This window comes from Prosopis cineraria, unplaced genomic scaffold (genome assembly GCF_029017545.1).
Source record: "Prosopis cineraria cultivar Desert tree isolate PC_DT_omini unplaced genomic scaffold, ASM2901754v1 PC13, whole genome shotgun sequence".
Classification (NCBI taxonomy): Eukaryota; Viridiplantae; Streptophyta; class Magnoliopsida; order Fabales; family Fabaceae; genus Prosopis; species Prosopis cineraria.
This window is the reverse complement of record NW_026555344.1, coordinates 26,608,179-26,626,407: the sequence shown is the minus strand read 5'-3', so window position 1 is coordinate 26,626,407 and position 18,229 is coordinate 26,608,179. Positions and strand designations below refer to the sequence as shown.

Here is an 18,229-nt window from a genome sequence, read left to right as displayed (position 1 = left end):
CCTCCAGTTTTGTTAGAGAAGCATCAGAGTGGCCAGAGGATTAAAGAGGCAGCTAACATGCCATTGCATCGCGCAAGTTTTGTGCATCAACTTCTCTTCATCCGCCAGCACCCTTTTGCAGATCATATAGGCACCGTCACAATCACATGGAAATTGAGTAGTGTGCGCCATTGTTAAAAGCAGACAAGGTCGACAGAGAAAAATGAAGAGTGAATAGAGCGTTATGATGGGAAAAGATGAACAGTGAGTAGGGCAGGAGAGTTCAAATGAATTGACATTCACGCACCTCACGGTAATCATTTTTTTTTTATTTTTGCTTTTTAATTTGAAAGGAAGGAGGGAGTTTTATTTTTTTTTTAATATATAGCCACGTTATAAAAAACTATGTCAAAGATTAAAATCAGATCATATTAAAAGTGATAAGATTTTTACTGTCAACAGGATGAATGTCAAAAAAAATAATATCAAAATGATTCCTCAAAATTTTGTTGGCTAAAAAATTGGCATATCGGTTGGAGGAGTTTTGAAATGAAAGTGGGGGAATGTTTTTCTTAAGAAGAAACAACACAAAGCCCCACAAGCCGGTATTATTAACCAAGCCGGCACTGTTCAATCGAATAGTAATATGAGTGAGGAGCCACGTATTAGTCATTTTTTCAACAATTTGTGGTGATCTTGTTTTATTATATATATAGATGAGGCACTCCTCTTGTTATTCGCTTGAGGGATTCTCTCTGGACTGCACATATAATTTTCCTCCAGAGCCTCAACTCATAACTTATTTGGTTGAGTCACAAGTATTCAACAAAGTTTTATCATACAGACTTCATTTTTCTTCTTTAAATTTTCAAAGCACCCCTTAGCTTTGCCAACTCCACCTTATCCCAATAGAGAAGATGAATGTTTTCCCTCTCCTCAGTATCCCCAAAAGAAAGCCCCCACTATATTATTCAATCTTAAAATTACAAGCCTATCCCCATGTTATAAAGGTGTTTTCTGTTTTTTTTTTTATAATGATTTCATGTCCTATAGTTTAAGGTGTTTTTAAGAAAATAATGATTCATCAATACAATTTATTTTACAATTAGTTTTCATTATTTTACTCTTTAAATATATTAATTTAAATAAAAGACATTTTAAAAATTTTATTCAAAGTTAAAATTTCAATATATATTTAATTGACTTCAGTTATATTTGGTTAATTATCAAATATAAATTTTGTTGGTTGGAACAAAGGTTTGCAATCTAAAAATAAAGTTGAAAATAATTTTTATGTTAAGATAAACATTGAAATGAAATAACTTTTAAACTAAAAATAAAGATAGAGAATAGTAGAGCCAATAAAAATGAACTCTATTATTATTTGTGCATTGATTTATTTAATATATTTGCTTCTTAAAATATTATTAGATTTGATTTAGTGAATTTTTTTTTTTATTTCACAAACGATGAGTACACCATCACCCTTTGAGTAGGTTATAGAGCCTAAAATGTTTGGACATCTCATGAGTAAAGTTGGATAATAAATTGCAAAATATAACCCATTTATATTTTAAGTTAGGCATCGTGGTAGGGACTTTGTCCTGCCTAACCTTATTTTAATATAATTTTAAGTTCAATGCTCAAACTACCACATCAAGCCATGCACTGAGTTGAGATGAAACCCGACTTGTGTGCCCTTGAATTTAGAATTATAAATTTAAGTTGAAAATTGGTAATATTTATAATTACTTAAATTTTTGAGTATTAAAATAATTTTAATGTTTTATAACTTTATGGATCAATTTTTTTGCCTTTGTTCTAGTACCCTAGAGTGCTCGAAACCGGAACGCATCATCTGCTTGACGCGGAAGCGTCATATAACACTCGCGAATTGGTATCCTCCGACATTAGCAGTTGCTCCCTCCCCGAAATGAGAGCCTCTTCAACTCTCTTTCTCAGAGGGCAGACTCCTTACTATTCTACACTCTTCGGAAGCTCCAAATTCTACAAAGGTTGTTCATCCCTTTTGTTGAACTTTGTGTTTGCTGTGGCAAAAGTTACTTACGCCTTTGATTGTCTTTCTTAGGCAATCCAAATTGATTCTCTTTTTATACTTGGTTGGTGAAGACAATAAATTCCCAATTTTGCTTTTAATTTTGGCTCAAAAGCTGCGTTGTTGATTTTTAGTTGGTTTGTGCCATGCAGTTAATGTAGAAGAATGATTCTTTATCTTCTTTTCAATCATTCTATACAAAGTACAAACGCCTTTTGTGAAATAAGTTCTCGCTTGTATTTGTTTTAAGGAAATTATTTTCATCTATTCTTGTTATCTTTTTCTCAAAAACTTGCATTTTCTCAGAGTTCGCTCTGGTTTTTGATTTCAATTCTTTCACCTCTCCTTTCAAGAATCATGCCATTGCCTATTATTGGGTACTAAATGCAGGAATACTCGATGTCAAGAAGCATCCAATCATTCTCTTCTGTAACAACATCCAAACTAATTCATATGAAGTTGCCAATGGAAGCTATATTCCAACTTTGCAGACCGAAGACAAGAATAACAAGGTATGAATTTCTTCCTTACCTCTCATTTATCTGGTATCTTGTAGTGTAAGGTAGATTAATAATATCCTGTACAGTAGATGAAGCTAGGGTAAACTTGTATGAATCTTACGGGAGATAGCTTAGCCATTCAATCCTCTCAATTGATTGAAGAAAAGGCAGTATAAAATTGTGCACTAGTTGAATAGAAGGATTAGCATGGTGACATGTTACCGCCCTTCCTAATTGCAATATTTTGGAACTTGTGTTCTATTATATATGCGGCAAGCTCTGGCCTTACTCCAAGGATGGATTAAGGACTGTTACAGTGGCTGAGAGGAACCTCTCATTGATTCTGAAATGAAAGAAAGAACATAATACTCAAAAATGGATCCTAAACACCCTCTTCTGCCTAGTATTTGATACCCCTCAGATCCTTCGCCCCTTCCTAATACTCCTCTCACTTCTCCCTGTGCCCTGCCTTATGAGGGTAATTGCACAACAGCTTGCTTCAACATCTTTTTTGGTTGGTTTCTTTTGTCTAGGGTATACTCTTCCACACCGCTCATCATTCCATTGAGTAGTATGTGATGCCTAATCTCACATTGAGTAGTGTGGAATGTTGTATGGGGCATGTAAATAGATTGATTTTCCCATCTTAATAACTAGCTTTTATGAGAGAGTTCCCTCTCCAACTTAGGTGCCCATCAGAATATTAATTGAGCAAAAAATTGATTTATATACTTCTTTTTAATTATTATAGCATGCTAATCATGTATATTTTTCCTTTTCTTGCCATTCTTGTTTTGATGTAATGGGAGACTTGTAATTCTGGCTATGTTTTCACTAAAATTTTTTGCCTTTTCTAGCTCATGGGCTTGATTCTTTCGTTTTATTTGTTCAAGGAAGAGCAATATAAATATAATGAAGCATAAAATTATTTGGGAGGGTAATTACTATGTCTATGTGTACATTTGACTAAGTGGGTAATAATGAAAACAACACATGGCGCAATGGTGTTAAAGCTGAACTTTTGCATCAAGAAATGAAGTTGTCTGGTATAGAATTTAGGCTGGAAAGAGAGAGAAAGAGAGGGGAATAGAGAAACGAAACAGAAAGATGAAGAGAGCAAATTTGAATATGTAATTCTCATTTGAAATTAAAGTCTGAAATTAGGAACCCTATTGCCTCTTATTTATAGGCATTATTATCATATGAATATATATATATATATATATATCCTAATCTATCCACGTCCTACTAAAATAATAATATAATTAAATGTAAAATCTTATCTAGATCTTATTTAAATCACAAATCATATCCAAATCTATTTAAACCCCTAATTAAATCTTAATTATTTTCTTATTTATTATAATTACATAACCATACCCCTCCCCCGAAAGACTCTTGCCTGCAAGGGTCAAATACACAGAAAATTGTATCAAACTGGACCCCTAGAGGATCCTAATTAAATTGCCTTTGAGCCAAGTCAGAACAGGAACGAGCACCAGCATGAAGGAAGAAGCAGAGATATACGTTCTCATCGGCAAAGTAGAGGGTAATGGTGATTGAGTCTGGAGAACATGCATTAATAGAGAACTTAGAATAGATGGCAGATTGCAACCAGTAACTTTTAAGAATCTTGGTTGAAAGAATCCCAAGACTAAAGGAATTTGTGTTGACATAACTGTTAATTACTTGGAGTTCTTGGCTCTTTTTGATAATGCTGTCACAATTTTCTTGGGTGCTGATCGAAAAAGACCCACTCTTTTCTTGAACGATAGAACCTTCTTGTGGCACTAAATACATATCTTGAGTCAATATGGTAAGGAAGACCCTATTTCAACTTCAATTGTTATAGTTGCAGGATCCCCATGATTTCTGATGCCATTCTTGGCTTCTTGATTCCCACATTCTTGTAGAGGTGTCCTTCCTTCATCCTTCTCCAAAAGCTTGTGACCCATAAATATCTTGAAGTGCCTGTGCCTTTTTTCCTACTTGACACATTAACATGATTTCTTGCAATCATGCAAGACTTTTGGCTTCTTGCATTGTTCTTGGTTTGAAGAGGCACACCGGTTCTACAAGTTTTGGCTTGAGCTCGGCTACATACGCAAAAACCAAATATTTTTCTTGCAATTTTAATCTATTGGTGTGGCTATCAAAGAATTCATTGAATTCTCTCACACTACCTCACTGACGAAGCCGCCTCTGAAATTAGGTACCATACTGCCTCATATTTATAGGCATTATTATCATATGAATATATATATATATATATCCTAATCTATCCAAATCCTTTGAAGATAAATGAGCAAAATTGAACTTATTTTATTCAGTGGGTGTTGACAGAATATATACAGTAGGAAAGCCATGATATGGGCTGAGAAAGAAGGGATTTACAATGATAAAAAAATAAAATCAAAACTTCCCTAATAAATCTAATCATATTTGATCATATAATATCTACGAGAATAATCACTAAATATTTACAATAAATATTATATATTTCCACACTCCCCCTCAAATTGGAATATAGATGTTAATTATGTTCAACTTGCTAATAAAATGATCAAACTTATCTCTACTCAACCTTTGGTGAGAACATCAGCCGTTTGCTCCCTTCTTGGTATGTGTCTCATTTGAATGATGCTAGTATCAATCTTTTCCCTGATAAAGTGTTTGTCTATCTCAACATTTTTAGTCCTATCATGTTGGACTGGATTGCGTGAGATGCTAATTGCTGCCATACTATTTGAACAAAGAGTCATAGGAAAATTCACATTTTTTAGTTCCTTAATGACTTTTTTTTAGTGGCGACACTCTACTTCTTGCTTTTTCAAGTAACCAAGTTTCCCCGAACAAAAGTGCAATATCCAGATGTGGACTTTCTGTCCTCATGATCACTTGCCTAATTTGCAGCTGTGAAGATTTCTACACTCTGTTTCTCAAATTTTTTAAACCATAGACCTTTTTCAGTAGTACCTTTCTAATACTTGAGAATTTTGTAGACCTCATTCAAGTGTTTTTGTTTAGGGTCATATTAGTGTTGACTCCTTGTACTAACTGCAAAGGTAATATTCGGCCTAGTATTTGACAAGTAGATCAATTATCCCACCATACGTTGATACCTACCCATATTAATAGACTTACTAAGGTTCTCTTCATCGCTTGTCTTGTCAACTTGGATAGGTGTATCACTAGGTCTACATCCAAGCATGCTAGTCTCTTTCAAGAGATCTAGCACATGTTTTCTCTAGGAAATCAAGTTTACCTTCTTGGATCTTGCCACCTCCCTACCTAGGAAGTACTTCATTTCTCCAAGATCCCTTTATTTGAAATTCTTGAGCTAGCGCCTTTTTAAGGTTTTCAATCTCCTCAATATCATCACCTATAAGAACAATATTATCCACATAAACCAGCAAAATAGTAATTTTAGTGCCTCGGTGTTTGAAGAACATAGTGTGATCACTTTGACCTTGTGTGAACCTTGCCTTTTTTAGTACTTGTGTAAGTCTCTCAAACCAAGCTCTTGGAGACTGCTTTAATCCATACAAGGACTTCTTCAACTTGCACACTTGATTTGGTTTCTTCCTTGGGAACCCAAGAGGCAACTTCATATATACTTCTTCTTTCAACTCACCATTCAGCAAGTCATTTTTTACATCTAATTGATGTAACTGCCAGTCAAGGTTGGCTGCTAATGATAGAATTATTTTGACAGTATTAAGTTTGGCTATAGGTGCAAATGTCTCAGTGTAGTTTATACCATGCACTTGGGAGAACCCTTGAGCAACAAGTCTTCCTTTGTGTTTGTTTAGACTACCATCAACATTGTATTTAGGTGTAAAAAACCACGTTCATCCAACAGCTTTCTTGCCTGAGGTAATTCTACAACATCCCATGTATCATTTTTGTCAATGCCTCCATTTCCTCCATTACAGCTTGCCTCCATTTAGGTAAGGCCATGGCTTCTTCAATATTCTTTGGTACTGTAACATTATCCAAATGAGCAGTAAATCCACAAAATTTAGCAAACAATGCTTGATAGGAGACAAATCTTTTGATAGGGTGCCTAGTGCAGGCGTTCGGCTTCTTCCTCATAGCTATAGGCAGATCAAAATCATCATTACAGCCTGATTCTTCCACAACAATACCACCATCATCTTCTTTTAGACCTACATTTGGTTCTGACTCTTGATTAGTGCTTGGAGCATGGATCTCTTTACTTGTCTTGTTTTTTTCGTGCATAGGTCTGTGCAAATCTGTTGTCTCCCCTTGTCATAGATTTCTCCTTCTCTTTGGGACTAGGATTTGGCACATCACTTGTGTCAATTTGAATAGTGGTGTTGGTGTTGTCGATCTCACTATCTAGGTTGAGATCAAGATTTGTGAGTTCAACAGACAAATGGTAAGGTATAGGGTAAGTTGTTTTAGGTGTTTCACTTGTTTTTTCACACATGTCAATCTGCAATTCATTCCAATTTTTCACCTCAATTGTAGATTGGGAGTAGAAGGATTCGGTTTCATGAAAGGTGACATGACATCACAAGGGGTAAAGACACATTTGGTAGTAGGGTCAAAGCACTTGTACCCCTTTTTAGTGGCAGAATAACCCAGGAAAACACATCGGACAGCTTTAGGGTCAGGTTTATTTGTATGATAAAGATCAGCGTGGGCAGCACACCCAAAAACTTTTAAGGGAAGATTGTTTTCCAGGTAGGGTTGATTGTAAGTTTGATGTAGAACTTCAAGAGGAGTTTTGTATGACGGAGTACAATTTGGGAGACGATTAATAAGAAAAGTTGCTGTTAGGACAACATCCTAGTGATATTTAGGAACATGGCTACTGAAGAGAAGTGCATGTGCTGTCTCAAGAATGTGTCTGTTTTTCCTTTCAGCAATACCATTCTATTAGGGACTATAGGGGCAAGTGCTTTTGTGTAAAATTCCATTGGAAAGTAAAAAGGTTGAAAGGTGTTTGTTGAAGTATTTCGTGCCATTGTTAGTGTGGAGAGTTTGAATAGATGTGTAAAATTGAGTTTTAATCATATGATAGAAGTCAATGAACACCTATAACGCATAAGATTTGTCCTTTAGAAGGAACACCCAACTAACATTAGAGTGATCATCAATAAATGTGACGAACTACTTCGAGTGAGTTCTATTAAGAACTTGAGAGGGCCCTTATAGATCACTGTGAATGGTTGTAAAAGGTTTGGATGCATGGCTAACGTGGAAAAGAAGCATGGTAATGTTTTTCTTTTTCGCAAGAATCACAATAGAATTGAGGACAATCACTTTTATTGCAAATTGAAGGAAACTTTTTTGACATATAATTGAAATTAGGGTGACCTAGACATTTGTGCCACAACTCCAACTCACTAATTCTAGGGGAGACACTTTATTGTGTGACCTAACACTGCTAACTTCACTTCCATCTAGGTAGTAGAGACTGTCAAACTCTTTAGTATTACCAATCATCATCCCCATCAGTAGATTCTTGAAAAGACAATAAGTAGCAAAAAAGTCATCATGGCATTTCTCATCTTTTGCCAATTTTGCTCATTGAGAGTAAACTACATTTTAATTTAGGAACATGAAGAGCATGATGTAAAGTGAGGGTAGACGAAATTTGTACACTTCCAATACCAATAACAATAGACTTTGATGCATCTGCAATCTTGATTGTAAGTTTCTTTTGGCAAGGTACATATGTTGTAAATAGTTTAATATTATTAGTCATATGATTTGAAGCACCTAAGTCTATTATCCAACGGTCTCTAGTGTATACTTGTTTAATAGTAGTGAAGGTTCTAGAAAAATTACCTCTTTGTACCATAGTGGCAACAGGTTGCTTGCTATTAGTTTGTAGAGCTGAAAGCATCTCAAGAATCTTACTTAGTTGATCATTTGAGGGCTATAAATTGTCATCTCCCATAGAGGTTTCAGCAACATATCCATGGCTTCTTCCTTTCCTTGGCTTTCAATCAAGGGGTTTACCATGAAGATCCTAGCATTTTTCCTTTGTGTGGCCGACCTTCTTACAGTGTTCACATGTGGGACGCCTTTTATTGTTTCTAGGATCATTGGACTTGACAGCAAGAGTAGATGCTGATGCTTCAAGAGTATTAGTTCAAGGAATAGATTCATCTTTTAACATTGCCTTTCTTCGTGAGTACTCCCTTCTGATCATTGCAAAGGCTTCATGGACAGATGGCAAAGGTTCTAAACTCAAAATTCTAATGCAAACATCATCTAGACCTGAGTTGAGTCCTACTAACAATTCATAAAGACGTTCTTTCTCAAGTCACTTTCAGAATTGAGCAATGTCCTTTGAACTGGTCCATTCCTCAGTAGTAATCAGATCAAGTTCTTGTCATAAAGAAGTTTTTTCAAGGTAATATTCACTTGGGTCACGATTATCTTGCTTCACAAGCCACAGCTTTGATTTAATTTCAAACACTTAAGAAGCATTTTCACCATCAGAGTATGCCTCCTTCACAACGTTCCATGTCTCTCGAGTTGTTGGGAGAAATAAAAAACTTTTCTTCACAGCTGGCATCATTGAATTTACCAACCATGAGCACAGCATTGAATTTTTCGGTCTTCCAAAATTTAAAAACCTTGACATTTGTTGCTTCTGGATAATGGGATTCATCGGAAACGTACCCCCATTTACCACGACCCTCTATTGCAAGTCAAATGGACTGAGCCCACTCTCCGTAGTTGATGCCCGTGTGCTTGTTTGAGACGAGAGAGATGGGCGAGCTCTCTTGGCCAATGACAAAGGATGCAAATTGACGTGAGCTCACACTGGATGAACCCTCCAAGCTAGTCGACTTTGTTCTTTGGTGAGTTTCAGGTTGAGAGTTCAAGTCCGCTGCCATCTCTGATGATTCAGTTGCTCTTTCTTCCTCGTGCTCTGATACCACAAAGATAAATGAGCAAAATTGAACTTATTTTATTCAGTGGCTGTCAACAGAATATTTACAGTACGGAAGCCCTGATATGGGCCGAGAAAGAAGAGATTTACAATGATAAAAAATAAAATCAAAACTTGCCTAATAAATCTAATCCTATTTGATCGTAAATATCTGTGGGAATAAACACCAAATATTTGCAATAAATATCATATATTTCCACATCCTTCTAATGTAATAATAATATAATTAAATATGAAATCCTATCTAAATTCTATTTAAATCATAAATCAAATCTAAATCTATTTAAACCCTAATTAAATCTTAATTACTTTGTTATTTATTACAATTGCACAACATTGTCCTCTTTTATTTTCCACATCTTAGTCACATTGTTGTGGTGACTAAGTGCTATAGACTAGTGATCTTTCATTAGGTGAGAAATGTATAAAATTTTTCCTGGAAATTGAGAAGGCTAGGATTTTAATTTACTTTTACCCCCTCTTGATCAAATAATGTATATATTTGGGAAGTTCAGTGGTGGGGGTGACATTTTTCCATAGATGAATCATAATAATCATAGCAACTTTCTTTTCTCATGTTTTGGCAATCTATGATGGATGTTAAATGGGGTATTTTCATTTTCAAGATGTTGCCCCCTTTTATTTTTGTTTCTTTATTACTTTGGCACGTGTGTGAGAGAGTATATCATTGGATATTATAATTCTTTCAAGTGTGGTATACGGTTTAGTTTTCTTTGCTACTCCTCAGGATCTTGAATCTGTGAGTTTTGTTGTAACTATCAAATTTTTGTTGTTCTTTCTTTCCTGTGTTAAATTAAAGTAGTTGTGCAAACCAAATTGTAGTCACCATTTAAATATTCAACTGTAGGAAAAACCATCTAGAAAAATAGAAGCCATCGGGGCGTTTCAAAAGTTACCCATGGTGATGCCATCTGTTGATATTATTGGTTCAGCACTAAGAAAGGCAAAGAGAATTCCTCCAACAAAAGGTTTTTGACTGGAATGATATTCTTTTGTTTAATCTTGGAATGCCTGTTTTTCATCATTGAACCTTTTGTTGTTATTAATTTTAATTTGTTTAAACTCTAGGGATTGCCAACACTGCAAAAAGGGAGAAGAACAGGGGTGCAAAGCAACTTGATGCATTGATGAAAGTATGTCCTTAACTTCTAAATATTTCATGTTATTCTATGTCTGTTTCAACATATATATTCTATTTATAGAAAAAGTTGGTGAAATTTGACATGGTAGATCTTTTCAGGAACTGGCTGTTCCTTTGAGAACGTACGTGGAGAATTTTCCAAAGAAAACATATCTTCATCCCTATGAAAGGTCTCTTGTTGAATTGACTCTTGGAGATGGATATTATGAAATGGTATATAAGGAAAATTGCTTTGCAGCAATTAGAACATTTGTTGTTGGACTTCCATTGCCATTGTAAATGCTCTAAGTACAAATTTGATGACCATGGATTTTAATTTTGTTCTTTTAGACATTTTTATCACATTGTACAATATCATGCTTCTGTTGACTGTGGATATACTATTTAGTAGGTCTTGGGAAAGGTAGATGCTTTAAGAAAGAAGGTAGTATCTGTTGGCAAGGAACATGCTTCACTTTGCGCTAAGGTTTGTCTAGTAACTCACGTATGCTGATGATGAAATTTAAGTTTATTTGGTTTTGTATGCATAGGATCAATTTTTTAACTATATGGATATCAAGTAACTTTAAAGTTCTACAGGATTAGACTCTAGATGTTGATTTTAAGTTCAACATACGTCTGGAATTTTTCTTGTTATATTATGATTGATCTAAAGTGTTTAAGCGTTATTTATATCTTCATGGCCTTGTTTCATTATAAAAGCAGCAATGATGGCTAAATATGTGTTTTAGTTTTTGTTTGAGCATGTTGCTTTCTTTCAGAAAATTAATGTTTTGTAGGTTGGTCAAAAGTCAGCTTTATCATTTATTACATTTGATGGATCCAGTTCCAGAAATTATATTATTTACGTGTAAAAATCCTGGAAGAATGTGAGTCTCACTGGGTTAGCTACAGTATGCTTACCTTGTCCAGACTCCACCATGAAAAATACATGCACAAGGCCTTACTCCCCACCTCCCTCTCTCTCCCGGGACTCATTATTGAATTCCTTAAGATGGAAGAGTCTGATATCTCTCTTATACAGACATCTTGTTACTTTGGTCCTTTCTCTTGCTGTCCTTTTCTTAACATTTTGATATCATTATTTCATGTAACAGTCCTCGTCAAAGAGAGAAGCGGAGGAAAGACTGAATGAGGTGTCCTTTCTATCTTATTTGGAACATCTTGTCCTAATTTTTTATGATGATTCTTATGTATTACAGTTATTGCAGGGCATTCAAAAAGTTGAACATATTTTTTATCGAGAAGGGAAAATTGTTGACGATTTGTTGGGCATTGCCAAGGTTGGGAGAACCATTGGATTGAGAATATTTCTTTTAAACAATTGTTTCCTCTGCTACATTGCATATTTACTTTTAAACTTTACAGACTTTAAGAGCAATGCCTGTAATTAGCTTGGAAACACCTACACTCTGCCTTGTTGGAGCTCCTAATGTAGGAAAATCTTCCTTGGTCCGTGTACTCTCTACTGGAAAGCCTGAGGTGTACAACAGAATCCTTGACTCTCTTTTTGTCATAATTCATGCTATGTTATGATTCTGATTTTTTTTTTGGCCAAAAATGTCCTGATTTTGCTGGACTACCACTCTTTTCTTGTGTTTTATGTGACTGATGGCTGCACACATTTTATTTTATTTATTCCTCTAGTTTTAGCTGTAATTTAGTCGTTGTATATTTTTTTCTTCTCATCTCCATTTATTTAATTGATATTATCTTGTATTCAAATCAATTTGATTAGCTGATGCTGATTCTATGGATTCTCATGTATGACTTCTCAACCTGAATGTATGTATGTATTTCAACTCTTATAGAGTGTAAGCTGAATCAGAGAGTCATTCCACTCTGATTTTTCACTTCAGAGCAACAATATGCCTGATCATCCCTCTGTTATATTTGGTCACTTTTGCTCCAAGGAGCGCACAGGGCCTCTCCTGCTCTCATCACTGGGCATAGGCTCTTTAGAAGTAATTGCCTTCGGTGGTCATCCAGAGTTCTGATGTAAAGGGAAAAGGCTAGGTTGGTTACTTGATGGGTACTTCTCTCAGTGTTAATGACCCAAAAACTAAGATTTGATATTCTGAAAACAACAAATAATTTCCTGATTAATCAATTCCATAACAAATGATATTGGAAAAATTTCCTTCTATTGTTAAGAAGAGTACGATAAATGCAGGAAGCAGTGAGGGAGAAGTTCTCTTCAATGGAAAATACCACCTTGCTACTTGAGATTGAAGGGCTTATCCATGATTTAAGACAATGAAAGATGGGGATCATTCAATGCCACAACACACTTATGGAGTTCTAGCAATAAATTAATCTCTGTTAGATTCACAAATATTCTTGTGTAGTTGATGCTACCTACTTCAAGAAAGGTAGGAAAAAGATTTTATTAACAACTCCTCGGGCTGAAATATTTTATTGCCTCCTAAATTGGCTTGTAATGTACCATCAAGTAATAGTAGCAGAGATCTTTGCAGTGTGTTCTGGTATCCCGGCATAGGTATTAGCACTAGTGAGGATGCAATAGTCCTTGGACTGCTTGATTTTTCTCGTTCCAGTGACATTGCTAATTCAGAGTATGAAAGACTCAAGTTCTGTCGGTTCAATCATGAAAACTAGGGTACACATAGGGGGAAGATAGCAGCGAATGACCTGCCACTCCACCCATGAAATGAGGGCATTCAAAAATTAAAGAACAGTAGATATGATGGTACAAGGGAAGAGCAAATAGGAGGCATTGTTAGACTAAAAAGGAAATAAAATCTGTTATTCAAACATGATTTTCTAGCACTAGAATATCTCTTGATCTCTAACACCATGAAAAATGAAAGCAAACGGAACAATAAGGAGATGTAGAAACAGATGGGAACAAGAAGCAGAGGAGATACAAGGCTTTTCTTAATGTTTGATGTATCGTCCATGGCATTTATATGCAAAAGAATGAAAAAATTATGGCAGAGACAAATACACAGAATCAAGAAAAATTAGTAGACAGTAGTTATGCTGGGTAAATGTCTCAATTCCATCAATCCCCTGGCTATTTGCTACCTTGTTCACATGTGCTTCGTTTGGCATATCTGATATGGTTCGTGAACTTAAGCCAAAAAAGTCATTTGCACAATTTTGTTGTACTTAAGTGAAAGTATGCTATTCTTAATTACAGGTGTTGATTAGCTCTATTCTTATCTTTCACAATATACTTCAGCTAAAGCTGCAAAACCACATTTGCACTTAAGATTCCACAGGCCATATAATGTTAACATTTATCCTTTGATTTCTCTCTGGCGTTTCAGGTTTGCAACTATCCCTTCACAACAAGAGGGATTCTTATTGGTCATATTGTTTTGAACTATCACAAGTTTCAGGTTCAAAATTGTCTCTAGCCTGTTTTTTCTTTCTTTTTTTTTTCAATGGTTTTTCTTTCACTACCCATCTAATTATATACCTGATTCAACTGTAGGTTACAGATACACCAGGCCTACTGAAGAGACAATATGGTAATGAAACTTCCATTTGTTTTTCTTAAACTATATTACTGTGATGAATTTTTAGTTTCATAGTCGCTTATTGTTATGTATCTATGAGATTTTCTGTTTTTTTAATTACAGGTCCTTTATATATTGGTTGGTTTGAGGATTAATTTGGCTTAGAGTAGCGGCTGTGATCAATTTTTAGGTCGTCAATTTCTTGCCTTTTTTAACTTATATTTGTTATCTATATCTGAGTTTTTGCGATAGTCTTTGAATGGATTCCCTCTGGTAAGCTGATAGCTCATTTGATTTCCATGTGGATGGATGGTTGGAACTTGGAATTGTCTTTCCTTCGGTTGGTGAAATCTATTGCAACTCTTCAGGCATCTAGGATGCCTCTTGTTACTATTTAATCTTGCTTTAGGATCCCAGTTGCAGTAGCAGATGGAATGAATGCAAATGATTAGGGGATACATTTTGTGACTCAGGGCAATAGGAAGAAGAGTCGCTGAGTTGGGAGATCTGCCGTAGGACTGAGTATAGATTTAAAAAAAAAATAAAAAAAATAAATTCAGGGGGGAGGTTTACTTTCTTTAATCTGGTGTCTAAAATGGAGGGAGTAGGATGTTATAGCTACAGCTAATGCTCCTTGATTCCTTGAAAGCCCACAAGCAACTTCCATGTTCTTGGGGTGAATTGTCAAGTCTCAGTTATCCACTCAATCAGTTATATTGAATTTAGTACCGTTGATATGTTCTCTCTTTTGACATGATTTTTCTGTGTGTCTTCCTGGTTTGTATATTCAGAAGACAGGAACAATTTAGAAAAGTTGACACTTGCTGCCCTTTCACATTTGCCAACTGCAATTTTGTATGTCCATGACCTTTCTGGGGAGTGTGGCACTTCACCTGCTGATCAGGTATTATTGGTTCCGTCTTCTGCAACATCTTGATTATTAGAATAATTGCAATGTGTCGTGAAACTTATTTCATGCCAGTGGCAATGTGGAGGGTTCCAAGTAATAATGCAAGAGTTGGAAATTCATTTCGCACATCTTGGAAATTCATGGACTAAGATGTTTTAGATTAAGAGTTAAAAGTTTGTAGGCACCCTCACATTCTATCCATGTTCACATCAAACTTTTTAAAATAAAATGCTTATGATGATGATGATGGAGGATCCAAAAGTACTCAGAGTGACATGATTAGGTACGGCTTGAATTTCAAGCACCCAAAATGTCATGGTGATACACTGAAATTGAGAGAATTTGAGACCAAAACTTATAAGATCTTTATGAAGAGAATGTGATTGACAACGAGATATTCTTAAAAAAGGTATCCCTCTACTCATTTGTTAAGGAGGTTGTTAACTAAAATGATGATACCCACTTGAGAATAAACAGTGTCCAAGTAAAACTGAAGGGAGCTAAGCTTATGCCACTAAGATCTGCAAATTTTGTGTTTGTCCTTGCTCTCTATGTATTATATAGTTAGGTCGCTGAAGCTTACTGTTCTTTTGGATAGACTGGTGACTATTGCCTGTACATCTATTTCATATGCGACATAGAGGAAAAAAAAAAAAAGAAAGGAAGAAACGAACGAACGAACGAAAAAGAATCCATTCAATTTGCACGTTTGGGTCTAGTCTTGTGTCTTTTTTCTTTTTGCCTTACGTCACTCTCTCTCACCCCACCAACAAGCATGCACGGACACTCACTTTTCATTTTAAGAGAGTTTGGAGTGTATAAATGATAAGAAATGATCAGTTTTTTGATTATTTTTCTTTTGTAAAAGATAATGCTGAGTTTATGATGTTTGCTTATGCAGTTCAGCATATACAAAGAAATAAGGGAAAATTTTACTGAGCACTTGTGGCTTGATGTTGTTTCCAAATCTGATCTGTTGGAAAAGGCTCCAGTAATCTATGCCACAGAATATGCAGATCCTGAACAGCTTGAGCTGTTGAAGTACCGGATTTCAGGACCTGATGGAGCTATTCATGTCTCTGTAAAAACAGAACAAGGACTTCATGAGGTGAGATTCTCTTATTAATTATTCAGTTTTCTCTTTTCACTACTCCTTTACTTGTAATTCCCCTTATTGAAATATGCTTCCCTACTGATGGAAAATTAGGAAAACTAGGAAAGGTTTATTGGATGCTTTAGTAATTTATTTTTATTTTGCTTTCTGAGGTTGTTTTCCATTCTATGCTTTCTTTTACTTGATGTTTAAGTCAGTTTTTCTTTTACTTTTTATTACAAGCCGCAGTTTATTTTATTTTAGGTTAAGTTATTATTATGCTATTTCAGTCTCTATAAATAGTCTTTACGATTAACTGCATTGTAGACCTTTTGAAAAGTTATTACTGGGATTATTTACCCTCAATTCTCTATCCCTCCTCTCTGTTTCTCCCTATAATTCTTTACTTCTCCGTCCTTCTTCTACCTCTCATTCTCCTTTTAAGTCCCTTGTTCTTCCTCTTTCTTCTTCCTTCTTTTCCCCCTTTGTTCTACATCAGTGGCCATGAAAGATGTGCGGAAGCTATCAAACGGGGATTTCTACTTTTAACAAATTGTACGGTAATGCTTTGTAAGATATAAAATATGAATAACCTTTGATGGTCAATATTGGGCATCCTCATTTTTCTTCATTATTTGAACTTTTACCTTGGATAAAGTCACTTCTTGAAATAATGTCAGTTTTCTACCCACTATATCAGCATGATCAAGGATCCTCACTCTACTTCGTAGCAAATTTTGAATCATAGGCATTAAATTTGAATCATCTAGATTTTTAATTTTATTTTTCTTTGATTCTTTTTTTGTTATACGAGAAGCAAAATGTAAAATATTGTGAATAAAAAAGAAATAGCATAATGAATAAAAAAAAAATTAAAACATAAAATGATCCAAATGAAACGTGAACAATTTAGAAGTGGAAATTAAAGTAAAGATCCCCTCAATTGCTTGAATTGGGGGCATCCAAACTCATGCATTGGTCATATATATTGTAAAGTTTCTGATATCATCTAACAAAATTCCTTAACACAAGTCTGCTTTTCTTGTGCAGCTGAAATGCAGAGTGCGTGAGCTGCTTAATTTGCAGATGGCTAAGATAAATGATATGAGCAAGAACCAACAAAAGTGATAAGTTTTGTTCTTAGAGGACACCAGATCTGTGAAGCAACATCACAGCTGAAAAAAGGGAAGCTTTACTCGTCGTACAACCCTTGGCACCATGGCAATTAAGGGGGGCTTGCTTTCTGGTTACAATTAAGCATGGAATGGTAAGTCATGAGATACTTCTGTGGCATGTTTGACACTGGTGAGTTTTGAAGAAATGAAGCCCTTGAAGAAACTAGATCTTTGGTGTTGGAAATTGTTGGGGCTAGATAGAACCGTGATGTAATTAAATTCTTTGTTAGAAATAATTAAACTTTTCTTGCATGTTTTCTTGTTTTTGGCATTGTTACTCTTCCTCTATCAGTCTCTTATCTTTCGCAAGAATTTTTTATGCCATGCTCTATGTAATTATTTGGGGATTTAAGCCCCCACAAGTTACAGGATGACTCGTTTCAAAAGAAAAACCTTAATTTGGATTTTGGTGTCTGAAAATTATACATGGGTTAAAATATAAATTTGCCTTCGAAGTTTTTTTTGGAGGCACGTTTGGTGTTTTAAAGTATTTAAAGATACAATTTTATCTTAATATTTTTCAAGACGGTGCAAATTTGCTCTGCATTAACAGATCCTAATGATTGACTATTAGTTGACCAATTTTGCTTACATGGCATGCTCACGTGGCTTCCACGACCTCTTTCATCTTCTTTTTCATGTTTCTGTTGCCCTCCCTCTCTCTCTCTCTCCCCCCCTCCCCTCTCTCTCTCTCAATTCTTCTTCCAACTCTACCTATCGCTTCCTTCACTCTCCTAATTCATCTTCTACCTAACAACCATACAAACCCAATAATTAGGAATGGATCAAAGGTCTGCGAGAATGAGTTAGGGGAACTACAAGGATGAAGACAGAGATGGGGTTACTGGTTAGGATACCAAGCTCAGATCTCATCATCGTCTGAGCCAACATTGATAGGAGGCTATAAAACCTAAATCAAACCACAGAGTGCT

General features: G+C 35.3%; 1 protein-coding gene across 2 annotated transcripts; it reads left to right on the top strand.

Moving 5' to 3' along the window:
* Positions 1 to 141: 141 nt before the first annotated feature.
* LOC129291848 (uncharacterized) lies at positions 142 to 17,701 on the top strand. Of its 2 annotated transcripts, none has more exons than XM_054929400.1 (15): positions 142 to 292; positions 1,805 to 1,994; positions 2,426 to 2,547; positions 10,341 to 10,461; positions 10,562 to 10,626; positions 10,734 to 10,847; positions 11,026 to 11,100; positions 11,732 to 11,770; positions 11,837 to 11,917; positions 12,003 to 12,116; positions 13,928 to 13,999; positions 14,095 to 14,131; positions 14,911 to 15,023; positions 15,931 to 16,137; positions 17,173 to 17,701. In XM_054929400.1, exons 2-15 carry the CDS (start codon positions 1,913 to 1,915, stop codon positions 17,248 to 17,250), a joined length of 1,320 nt encoding a protein of 439 aa, XP_054785375.1. In that variant the 5' UTR covers positions 142 to 292; positions 1,805 to 1,912; the 3' UTR covers positions 17,251 to 17,701. The 2 variants fall into 2 exon arrangements, with proteins under 2 accessions (XP_054785375.1, XP_054785376.1); XM_054929401.1 differs by having other exon boundaries at positions 149 to 292; positions 11,846 to 11,917.
* Positions 17,702 to 18,229: the final 528 nt, after the last annotated feature.

What these genes read in the sequence shown, in the direction of transcription:
- LOC129291848 (XM_054929400.1), top strand. Translation starts at nt 1,913, where the DNA reads ATGAGAGCCTCTTCAACTCTCTTTCTCAGAGGGCAGACTCCTTACTAT. An exon ending in AAGCTCCAAATTCTACAAAG is followed by an intron (nt 1,995 to 2,425) that starts GTTGTTCATCCC and finishes TACTAAATGCAG; the next exon opens with GAATACTCGATGTCAAGAAG. An exon ending in CGGAGGAAAGACTGAATGAG is followed by an intron (nt 11,771 to 11,836) that starts GTGTCCTTTCTA and finishes TATGTATTACAG; the next exon opens with TTATTGCAGGGCATTCAAAA.